Below are 12,342 nucleotides of genomic sequence, written 5' to 3' on the forward strand. Positions count from 1 at the left end.
ATGTTGAAGAATAATAACAAAAAGCACTTGTGTTTTTTTCTGTGATGATTAATTATTAACCTCAACACTAATGACTGCAAGAGCAACATGAACATCATGGTCATTTTAATCAGCTGAAGCAGAGTTTGGGAATTCAATAAACAATAAATAAACATCAATTTTTAATTGACTAACAGTGCTTTAAATAACCACCATCAATGTACAGGTTAAGAGGGTTTTCAGCTCCTGCTGCTGAGTGAGCAACAGCGCTTTTACCTCTCCAGTATGACTCAGGCCTGCGCGAATTGACGAGCCGCTTGCGTCACTGCCGGAGAAAGCCGAACTTCCACGAGCAGCCGATTGCCAGTGTGGTATGTAAACAAGGTCAGACTGCAGCACACAGACCAGACTTCTTCACGAACAGACCACTGGTGCTTTTAGCCAGAAGAGACTGAACAAAATCTCTTCAAACTTAAGGTAAACTGCGTGTCAGCGGTGCGTTAAAATTCGCCGTGTTTTTCTGCATGACGCATTGCAGGGGCGAAATTGCGTGACGTTACCGGGAAGGAAAAGCTTTCAATAAGTGTCTCTTTAGCAATAGAAAACATAATAAGTTTGGAGCATGAATGTGGAGTATCGCTGCATCCTTGGTGCAGATCTGTCGCAAAGTCATTTTGCGGCTTTGTCTTTACTTCTTGCGCAGTCATCAGCTGACCTCAAACTGGGTCGGTGCTAGAACTGCGTGGTCATGTTTCTTACAGCATGAATAAGATGATCAGATATTCTGCATTTTTTATAAAAAAAACTATGGCTTCTAAATCCTGGTGAATTTTCTAAAATTAAATACGGAATAGTAGTCAACCATATCAGTTTTCAGGTTTTATGTGCTGCGTCTTAGTTGTGCAAGTTGCTGGATTATGGTGGTTTTCTGACGCACAGTCCGAGCACCTTGTATTGTTCTGCAGTATATAATCGGGGGAAAGTGAGTGTGGCGTAAAAAGAGAAACTGGAAATCAAAAAGAGAGAACCTTACCAAGGACACAGCCAGGGCATGACCAATATATAAGCAAACGTTTTACTGCTCAGGGTTTAATGCTGCTCTCAGGCCCCCAAAGAGAACTTGAATTCGCACAAGACAGATCGACACATTCATTAGTTTTACACATAATTAGAAGAGCTTGAAAGCTTCACGTTAGTCTAATCCAAACTTGACAGATTAATTGACAAACAGTCCAATCTGATCCTAAATATACAAGACAATATAATGCTAGTTGATCAAAAGTTATCTATGTGAGGATCCTCTGCTAATTACATCAAATCATTAACTTTGCAGCCACATGTCCTACAATAAAAAAACACTATGGCAATTAAATATGGAAAAATAAAACCTTTTTACTATGTGATATAACTGATGTAACTGTAAAGTAAAACACATTCTGTCATACAGTCATTTTGTGGGAATGCAGAATGCAAAACTTGTCATGTATGGAAAATATAAAAGCTAAGTCAGTTTCCCTGAGGTTGATGGTGGGCTTTTTTGCAAGTCCTAGTCCTAATTGGCCAAATGACAATTAGATACAACCATGCAGGACCAGACTATATTTTCAGATTCTGCTCTGGTTAATATTCACTTCTGACTTCATTACTTATTTCCAGAAGTAATTCTACTTCCTTAAATTTGCTTACTTTGGAGAGGTGCTCTGAAGCATTGCTGTTATGATGACCCTGGAAATGTATGCTCTCAGAGTAGGAGGGAAAAATTAATGTTTCATGATCTCCATGCTGGTGTACTGGAAGAATTGTGGTATTGATCTTTCCAGGAAGGAGTAGTGTTGCTATGAGGAGAAACACACTAAAATAGTTTATACCTCTTTGAATCTTTAACATGAAATGTGACAGGTTAGCATCCAAAAAGTCTACCTCAGATGGGCCATGCCAATCTGTCTGTAAAGCCAGTTTATCCTTTGTGTTGAGGCAACAGAGGTGGCTTGCAAACAATAAATAAATAAAGGAGGTCATGCTTGTTTATTAGACTCGCCTGGATGTTTTCTTGAAGCAGTATTTATTCGCATCTGTCATTGCAGGACACGGGCACAGACAGCAGCCAAGATGATGCAGTGTTTTCACTTCATAGTTGAGCCGGCCAAAAACCTGACAGCCAAGATTAAGGTCAGCATTGTTTTCTTTCTCCGTGTTTAATGTTTTAACCTTTCTTCAGGTCAGCCTGTTACTGAAGTAAGCAGTTCATATGCAAACTTTATCATGTTCGTCACGACTGCACACCTTAGTTTTACATTGAAGAAAAGAACCAGTGGGGTGTCTCTGCTAAAACCATTAGAACCATGACTTGCATTTTGATCAGGCCAAGGAACCACTTCCTGTTCAGATTGACATTTTTCTTTCTAAAGCACTTCTGGACAAGCACTGATGTCCTCAATATGTCTTTTTGTCTTGAAGCCTCGCTCTCATTACAAAGACTTTTTCACAGAAATTGCTTTGTTTGTGTTTTTCTTCCTGACAGGAGTCAAACAAGAGAGGAAAGAAAGAGAAGAAGGAGCTGCTGGATGAGGATCAGCTGTTTATCGTGGAGCTGGCTAAAGACCTCAGCCGAGTCTGCCAGGTACAGTTTCAACATGAACCAAAGTATGTTTACTCACTGTGCTTTGCAAACATTTTCAGTCCGATTTGGACTTTTTTGCATTTTGTCACATTACAACCATGGAACTTTAAGGTGTTTTATAGTGATTTTATGTAATAGCCATCTCATTGTAGCTCTGGCTGTATGTTTATGGATGTTGTCCAACAGGAAGTTGACACTTTGCAGCCTCTAATCAGTGTCCCTGTCCCTGCAGAAGAAAAGCGTTCCCACTTCATGATGTTGCAACCACCATGCTTTCTGTTGGGGATGGTGTTTTAAAGTATATTAAAGATTTTTTAACACATATATCCTATTGCATGTAAGCCAAAAAGTTCCATTTGGTTCTCATCTGACCAGAGAACCTTCTTCTACCTGCCTTCTGTTCCCCCTACCTGGCTTATAGCAAACTGCAAACCAGCCTTATGCCTATGAACAATGGTCTACATGTTGCCACTCTTTAAAGGCTAGATTCATGGAGTATGTGACTTATAGCTGTCCTGTTAACAGATTCTCCAGCAAGAAGCCAACTGTTTGCTCTGGATTTCATGTAGGGGTATCAAAGTAAGGGGGGCTGAATACATAAGCATGTTTATGACATTTGTTTGTAAAAACATTTAAAAAACATGAACCGTTAACATTTCCCTTTCATTTTATAATGTGCTGCCTTGCTCTGGTCCATCACATTTGTATTTACAGTTGAATACATGTGTGGTTTTAACATGGTTCAAGGAGAGTGAAAACCTTTGCCATACTCTGTAATATTAAAATTACTCTGAACTTCCCGAAACCTCTTTAATTATCTAGGCTGTTTTTTGTGTGCATTTTATTTTTTCCTGTTGGCACTGTCTAACACTTTCTAACCTATTCAGTAACATTAGTCAATATAAAGGCACATTTTAGGAACAATTCATGTTTCTTACCTTATTTTAAAGTACATGGTTAAATGTGCCCATAGTCTTTATGAATTATGAGTCCATAGCTTTCATTATTATAGCCTTCCATTCAAATTATTTAAGGAAGTGTTCCCTCTGATTACCAGCCCCGTTTTAGATATGATTAATTTATCCTTAGTAAATGGATATGTACCACAGGCTTTTAAGGTGGCTGTAATTAAACCTTTACTTAAGAAAACCTTCACTTGATCGAGATGACTTGAAAATTACAGATCTATATCCAATCTTCCATTGTTATCTAAAATTCTTGAGAAAATAGTTGCTAATCAAATGTGTGAGCGTTTACACAGCAATGACCTGTTTGAAGAGTTTCAGTCAGGCTTCAGAGCTCATCATAGCACTGAAACAGCTCTGCTGAAAGTCACTAATGATATTCTTATGGCCTCAGATAATGGACTTATGTCTGTACTTGTCCTCTTAGATCTCAGTGCTGCATTTGATACAGTCGATCACAATATTCTCTTAGAAAGGCTGGAACATGCTGTAAGGATCAGGGGAACAGTGCTAGGCTGATTTAAATCTTATTTGTCTGACAGAATCCAGTTTGTTCAAGTAAATGATAAATCATCTTTAAACTCCAAGTTAATTGTGGAGTACCATAGGGTTCAGTAGTTGGGCCAATTCTCTTTACTATATACTGTATATATGCTTCCAATAGGTAAAATTATCAGGCAGCATAGGATAAATTTTCACTGTTACGCTGATGATACTCAGCTTTACTTATTCATGAATCCTGATGAGCCCAACCAGTTAGATAGACTATAAGCATGTCTTGAAGACATAAAAACTTGGATGACTTAAAATTTTCTGCTTCTAAATTCAGACTAGACAGAAGTTGTCGTCTTTGGATCGGAGTCTTTAAAAAAAGAAACTGCTTAGTCAATCACTTAACCTGGAAGGTATTAAATTGACCTCCGGTCATAAAGTAAAAGACCTTTGTGTTATTTTTGACCAGGACATGACATTTAAATCCCATATTAAACAGGTTTCTAGGATTTCCTTCTTTCACCTCCAGAACATTGCCAAAATTAGAAATATCCTATCCAGGAGTGACGCTGAAAAACTAGTCCATGCATTTGTTTCTTCAAGGTTGGACTATTGTAATTCTTTACTATCAGGATGTCCACAAAATGCAGTTAAAAGCCTTCAGCTGATTCACAATGCTGCAGCATGAGTTCTGATGAAAATTAAAAAGAGAGATCATATTTCTCCTACTTTAGCTTCCCTTCATTGGCTCCCTCTTAAATCCAGAATAGAATTTAAAATTCTCCTCCTCACATCCTTAATGATTTAGCTCCATCATACATCAGAGATCTGATTGTTCCATATGTTCCTAACAGAGCACTTCGCTCTCAGACTGCAAGTTTACTGGTGGTTCCTAGAGTCTCTAGAAGTAGAATGGGAGGCAGATCCTTTAGTTATCAGGCTCCTCTCCTGTGGAACCAGCTCCCAGCTTTAGTCCGTGAGGCAGACACCCTGTCTACTTTTAAGGCTAGGCTTAAAACTTTCCTTTTTGATAAAGCTTATAGTTAGGGTGGCTTAGGTTATCCTGAGCTATCTCTGTAGTTATGCTGCTATAGGCTTAGGCTGCTGGAGGATGTAATGACCACTTTCACCCTCTTCGGTACATTCTCACACTACTCTCCAATTTTGCATTATTTGCAGTTATTTCAGTTTTTAACTTTGTTCTCTCTTTTCTCTTCCTAGAAGCTACACCTGACCTGACTCTGTGTCTACCTGTGACACCTTTCTGGAGAAGGGCATCATCAGAGCTTCTGCAGGCAACAACTTAATCCTCACCTTCTACAGATGATCCATTTGGCCCTGTCTTTCAGTGTTTAACCCTTTCTCTCTCCTAGATATAGCAATTGACTGAGCTTTTACTGTAACTAATTATATGTTCTGTCTTTCAGACTCTAACCTTGAAAACTGGCTCAGAGTTTATCTGTTCTTTCTTTCTAGATGAAACGACTAAAGGAGCTACATCCATTAACATTTACTTTTCCTTCCCATAGAAAGTACTCCTGGATCAGTGCTTCTTTGTTCTCTTTGTGTCTTTGCTCTGTTCTCTCAAACCCCCAGTCGGTCGTGGCAGATGGCCGCTCACACTGAGCCTGGTTCTGCTGGAGGTTTCTTCCTGTTAAAAGGGAGTTTTTCCTCTTCACTGTCGCTACATGCATGCTCAGTATGAGGGATTGCTGCAAAGTCAATGCCAGTGACTGTCCACTGTCTCTACATGCTCATCCAGGAGGAGTGAATGCTGCAAGTCACTGACTTGATGCAATCTGCTGGGTTTCCTTAGATAGAAAAACTTTTTATCCAATATGAATAAATAACTGAATCTGACTGCACTGTTCAATGGTTAGGATTAATTGGAATGTGTGTACCTGACTTTTGTGAAGTGCCTTGAGACAACGTGTTGTGAATTGGCGCTATATAAATAAACTGAACTGAATTTTATTTAATTATTATTATTTTGTCTCTCTTTGCACTTTGTCTCTGTAGAGATCAGAAGTCCTTGAACACATCTGGAATCAAGATGACACTTGGCCGTCTCCTCTCTGCCGTGTTTTCATCCTGCAGTGGGCATCCATGCTGGAGAACAAGGTGCCAGGCCCAGAACAAAAGCATATCACAGATTAGAAGAAAATTATAGGAGTATCAAAGCTAAGTTGTGCTCATTAAGGTAAATTTCTGAGTGCAGAAGAAACTGATGCAGAGTGATGGCTGGCCAGAGATGGATGAGGGCAAGCAGCCTGATCTGATTAACGGACAGGACCTGGAGCAGGCCAAAGCTGTCATCGTTAACTGGATCAAAGACCTGAGGGCTCAGCCTGAGGTGGGAAGTTTAAATATGCAAATAAACCTTTCTGTTATATTGGACTTTCAACATAAAAGCTGTGCTTTCTAAACACATATATATGCAGCAAAGCGTGTGGCCCGGAGAACCAGTGGCCAAAATCCTGGAGGACCTGCAGTCAGCCTGGCGCTGGGGGCGCACGCCCAATCTGCTGGCTGCTATGGAGTTTGTTCTGTGGACTTTAGTGTCACAGCGACCTAATAAGGTAACAGCTTATACAGTAAATTACAGTCTACTGAACATCATCTGGGCCTAAAATTCAACAACAAGCCCCTTTGCTTTTTGCAGGACACCATCCCACAGCAGTGGCTTTTGTGGAAGCAAAGAACCCAGAAGATTGGTTTGTAAATCACTACTGAATTAATTTTGATGCATTTTGTTGCAGCTGTTCACTTCCTCATCACTTTCATCATTTCCTTCTAGGTGCCATATCCTACATTCCCCAGCCAGGTAAATGAAACAAAGTAAATCAATGTACACATTGACATTTGTCCTGCAACTATTTCAAATCTAATAAAACACACAAATCTAAACAGCTTAAATTTACAAATGTAATTTAAAAAATGCTAATTAGTTAATGCAAGCATTTTCCCAGCAACACAGGAGCAGTAGGGATAATGTAGTTTAAAGAAGATAAAACTAAGTTGTTGATACTTTATTTTCTTCCTGAAAATCAGGGGAACCATCTGTGATGTAACCTTACAATGACACTGTCAAATATTGTTACAGCACCCTGTACACTTATTGGCACCCATGATAAAGATGTATGAAAAGCATTAAAACAATTTTATTTTTATTGCAGGAGCATAATCTCACAACAAATAAAATAAATGTTAATTTGAGGACTTCTGGGGAGGAAAGCGAGCCCATGATAGGAAATAATGATTTTAGATAAAGTATCATTTCAAATATCACTGGTGCCACATTTTTTCTCCTTTAAAAATGACAAAAAAAACAGGTAACTGAGACATTTTTTGTTGGCTAAGAATGCCTGAAAGGTGAAATGCTGCAAGCTTTTTCTCATTTTCTACAGAGAAATATTCAATTACACTCTATAAACGATTTTATCTGTTAGAGAAGATCACATCTGCCTTACTTAAAGGGCATGCTCTCTTGTCTTACCTTTTTTGTTGAATGGCCAAGAAAAAATTGCCACTCATGTCATATTTACACATCAAAGAATGTAAACTCCTCAACACTCTTATTCAATTAAGAAAATAAAACAAAATTCAACAAAGTACTTCATTTATAATTATTTTAGAAATAAATGTTAGTGAAATCAGCAACTGTTGCATTAGATTAAAAAAAACAAACAAAAACAAAACACTGATTAAATCTGCTCAAATGAAAGCTTGTATTTTTCTAAAATATTCAGTGTGAGATTATGCCTCTGCAACAAAAGATGAGTTAATTTAAGGCTTTTTACCATGGCTGCCAAAACCATACCTTAAATGTTGTTTCAGGTACTTTTGTATGGGTTATATTCTGAAGCACAAAAGGGTAGAATGAGTTACAACATAGCTTATTTCTGTGCTTTCAAGTTAAACATAGCATGATGGCCCCATTGCTTCGCACTGTATAATAAGGAAGACCAAATACCAGGCTCTTTCTGCATGGTGTTTCCACGTTCTCTCCATGTAGCATGGGTTCTTTCTGGGTATTCCATCTTCCTCCCACAATACAAAAAACATGACTTTTAGGTTAATTGAGTTCTCTAAAAAGGCAGCATGGATGGACGGATGGACGGACAGATGGTGGTAGAGTGCCATTGTGCAAAGGAATCCTTCAGGTCCAACAGGCGGCTGACAGCAAGCCACTCAGATTTTTGTGACCCTCTATGCTGTGCACACAACACAGACCAATAGTGCGCATCCAATATACTATGCAACTTTTGGTGAGAATCTACAATGTAAATAGTCATTAAAATATACACAGTACAGACCAAAAGTTTGGACACACCTTCTCATTCAAAGAGTTGTCTTTATTTTCATGACTATGAATATTGTAGCTTCACACTGAAGGCATCCAAACTATGAATTAACACATGTTGAATTATATACTGAACAAAAAAGTGTGAAACAACTGAAAATATGTCTTATATTCTAGGTTCTTCAAAGTAGCCACCTTTTGCTTTGATTACTGCTCCGCACACTCTTGGCATTCTGTTGATGGCATTCTTCAAGAGGTAGTCACCTGAAATGGTTTTCACTTCACAAGTGTGCCCTGTCAGGTTTAATACGTGGGATTTCAAGCCTTATAAATGGGGTTGGGACCATCAGTTGTGTTGTGCAGGAGGTGGATACAGTACACAGCTGATAATCCTACTGAATAGACTGTCAGAATTTGTATTATGGCAAGAAAAAAGCAGCTAAGTAAAGAAAAATTAGTGGCCATCATTACTTTAAGAAATTAATGTCAATCAGTCCGAACAATTGGGAAAACTTTGAAAGTATCCCCAAGTGCAGTCGCAAAAACCATCAAGCGCTACAAAGAAACTGGCTCACATGAGGACCGCCCCAGGAAAGGAAGACCAATAGTCACCTCTGCTGCGGACGCTAAGTTCTTCCAAGTCACTAGCCTCAGAAATCGCAGGTTAACAGCAGCTCAGATTAGAGAACACGTCAATGCCACACAGAGTTCTAGCAGCAGACACATCTCTAGAACAACCGTTAAGAGGAGACTGTGTGAATCAGGCCTTCATGATAAAATAGCTGCTAGGAAACCACTGCTGAGGACAGGCAACAAGCAGAAGAGACTTGTTTGGGCTAAAGAACACAAGGAATGGACATTAGACCAGTGGAAATCTGTGCTTTGGTCTGATGAGTCCAAGTTTGAGATCTTTGGTTCCAACCACCGTGTCTTTGTGCAGCGCAGAAGAGGTGAACGGATGGACTCTACATGCCTGGTTCCCACCGTGAAGCATGGAGGAGGAGGTGTGATGGTGTGGGGGTGCTTTGCTGGTTACACTGTTGGGGATTTATTCAAAATTGAAGGCATACTGAATCAGCATGGCTACCACAGCATCTTGCAGCGGCATGCTATTCCATCCGGTTTGCGTTTAGTTGGACCATCATTTATTTTTCAACAGGACAATGACCCCAAACACACCTCCAGGCTGTGTAAGGGCTATTTGACCAAGGAGAGTGATGGGGTGCTGCGCCAGATGACCTGGCCTCCACAGTCACTGGACCTGAACCCAATCGAGCTGGACCGCAGAGTGAAGGCAAAAGGTCCAACAGGTGCTAAGCATCTCTGGGAACTCCTTCAAGACTGTTGGAAAACCATTTCAGATGACTACCTCTTGAAGCTCATCAACAGAATGTCAAGAGTGTGCGGAGCAGTAATCAAAGCAAAAGGTGGCTACTTTCAAGAACCTAGAATATAAGACATATTTTCAGTTGTTTCACACTTTTTTGTTCAGTATATAATTCAACATATGTTAATTCATAGTTTTGATGCCTTCAGTGTGAAGCTACAATATTCATAGTCATGAAAATAAAGAAAACTGTTTGAATGAGAAGGTGTGTCCAAACGTTTGGTCTGTACTGTGTATATATATATATACACACAGTACAGACCAAACGTATATATATATGTGATGAGACTTATTTTCTTAATCCTCCCTGGACTTTCAACCACAACAAAAGCACAGAAAACTATGATCTCAAGAGAGCTATTTAGTTTGTTTAAAATAGCTATCTTGTCCATTAGGGCCCTGATACATTTTATTTTGAAGGAGCTAATTCGAAGAATTTTGGTGTATTCATTAATTTTTCCTCACCTACATGGCTTGAGAACAAAAGTTCTGTTTGTGTTATTATTAGTATTAATTATTTTGTTTATTTTGTAGTGTGGGACTGGATTGGAGATGCTGCAGGTACTTGCACACGTTTTCCAGAAGTACTTTGGTGAATTTTATAAGCCATCATGATATTTCAACCTTGTTTCTTTCCCTATAGTGGAGGTAACTCTGGATCTGGACACAGCCAACCCTGATCTGCTCATCTCTGCTGATGAGAAGAAGATGCGCTGTGGCTTTGAGCGAAATGATGTTCCCAACTTCCACCAGCGTTTTGATGGGTGGTGGTGCGCCGTTGGCATGGATGGCCTGGCCTCCGGCCGCCACTACTGGGAGGCAGAGGTTGGTGAGCGTGACTGGCGGCTGGGCGTGGCCAAAGAGTCAGCGCTGAGGAAGGGCTTCAAGTCCCTGAACACTGACACAGGCTACATGACCCTGCGTCTGGAGAGGGGCACTGAGTTTAAGGCCCTTACGGTGCCCTTCACTACCTTGCCACCTGGCCTGATCCCCCGTAAGGTGGGCATCTACCTCGACTATGACAACGGCCAGCTGTCCTTCTATGACGTGGACAAACACTTGCACATTTACACCTACAATGAGACCTTCACCGAGAGGCTCTTCCCATTGTTTGGTACAGTGGAGATCATTAGGGATCTGGTGATCCGGTCTCCAGCACCTAAGACCCACTGTCTCTGCCCTACATCCTGCCTGTGGGTCTAGGTTTTCCCCAGTCAGGATTTCCCATATGAGCCAGTAAACATTTCAATAGAGTTTAGAGAAACCAGAATAGAAGGGCAATCCTAATATAAATGACCATCCATGTGACCACTCTGTATACTGCTTGTGCTTAAATGTGATTGCTGCTACTATTTTCTCAATATAGAGTTAGAGCACCATCCTCTGGTCTTTAGTGTTTCCAAATATTTAAGCAGAAACCTCAATTTTAAATCTTCTGTATTGTGCAATACTAATATAACAAAAATGCACTTCTGTGAATAAAGAATAAACCAAATGCAGTATTACTTGTGCTATTTATTTCTCCTTTAAGCCTTACAAATGCCTTACATAAAAAGGAATCTTTAAATGGGTGAATCTCCTGCTTTACCAAATCCCACAAAGAGATGGACATCATGAGCTATGATACTCAGGTAGGATGTGGTATTTAAATTATGCTCAATTTATTCTAAGGGGTCTAATATTTCCAAACCATTACACTTCCACCACTAGCATGGACCATTGATACAATGAAAGATGGATCGTTGTTTTCATATTTATGACAAATTCTCCTCTGAATGTTGTTGCTTAAATGAGGACTCGTTGAACCAGATGCTGTTTTTTCAACTGGTCTAAGTTAGGTGAGCTTGTGTGGACTGCAGTCTCCTGTTCTCAGCTCACATTAGTGGCACCTGGTGAGATCTTCTTTGGTTGTAGCCCATCTGCCTAAAGGTTCTACATGTTGTCTGTTCAGAGATGGTATTCTGAGTACTTTGGATATACTGTAATGATGAACCATTCTCTTCTGACCGTCTCACATGTTGTAGAAGTCAGCCCTTCAAACAGAACAAAACATGGCGGCTGATTTAACCGAAGATGTGAGTTATTTAGGAAAAAAACGCGCACCATGTTCAAAAAGAATCCAAGTTTATCTATGATTTTACCATTGTTCGATCTCATCAATAATACCAACTTGAAAACTGATGTACTGAGTCACTCTTACAATCGAACACTCTAGAAGAACATGGTAGTGATCTCTTTTTTAGAACATTCTGTGTTTGCCCCAGAGATGGATGTGCATCAACACCTAGTAGATCAGCAGTTTCTGAAATAATCAGACAGGCCCATTTGTTACCAACAACCTTTGTCTTCCCCATTCTAAATGCACTGACTGGTTAAGATTGCTATATTGCTAATTGTGTTAAAAAGCAATTAAACATGTGTACATAATAAAGTGGCTGGTATATGGGCGTGTAAACATTATTTTGGATGACATTTTAGCAATATTTACTTAAACACTTTAATAATTCCAGCCGCTTAATTAGATTAAGACTGCATTGTGGTATTGAAAACTCTTAGGGGTTCCCAGCGCTAGGTGCAGAAAACTCCTTCAGTTGCA

At 39.7% G+C, this 12,342-nt stretch overlaps 1 protein-coding gene across 1 annotated transcript; it reads left to right on the forward strand.

Moving 5' to 3' along the window:
• Window positions 1–298: 298 nt before the first annotated feature.
• Window positions 299–11,245, forward strand: LOC124863892 (butyrophilin subfamily 3 member A3-like). The gene is made up of 10 exons (XM_047358428.1): window positions 299–456; window positions 2,064–2,148; window positions 2,501–2,599; window positions 6,076–6,177; window positions 6,275–6,409; window positions 6,498–6,635; window positions 6,719–6,770; window positions 6,854–6,880; window positions 10,281–10,307; window positions 10,390–11,245. The coding sequence occupies exons 2-10, from the start codon at window positions 2,089–2,091 to the stop codon at window positions 10,947–10,949; spliced, it is 1,200 nt and encodes a 399-aa protein (XP_047214384.1). The 5' UTR covers window positions 299–456; window positions 2,064–2,088; the 3' UTR covers window positions 10,950–11,245.
• Window positions 11,246–12,342: the final 1,097 nt, after the last annotated feature.

Source organism: Girardinichthys multiradiatus, chromosome Y (assembly GCF_021462225.1).
Source record: "Girardinichthys multiradiatus isolate DD_20200921_A chromosome Y, DD_fGirMul_XY1, whole genome shotgun sequence".
Classification (NCBI taxonomy): domain Eukaryota; kingdom Metazoa; phylum Chordata; class Actinopteri; order Cyprinodontiformes; family Goodeidae; genus Girardinichthys; species Girardinichthys multiradiatus.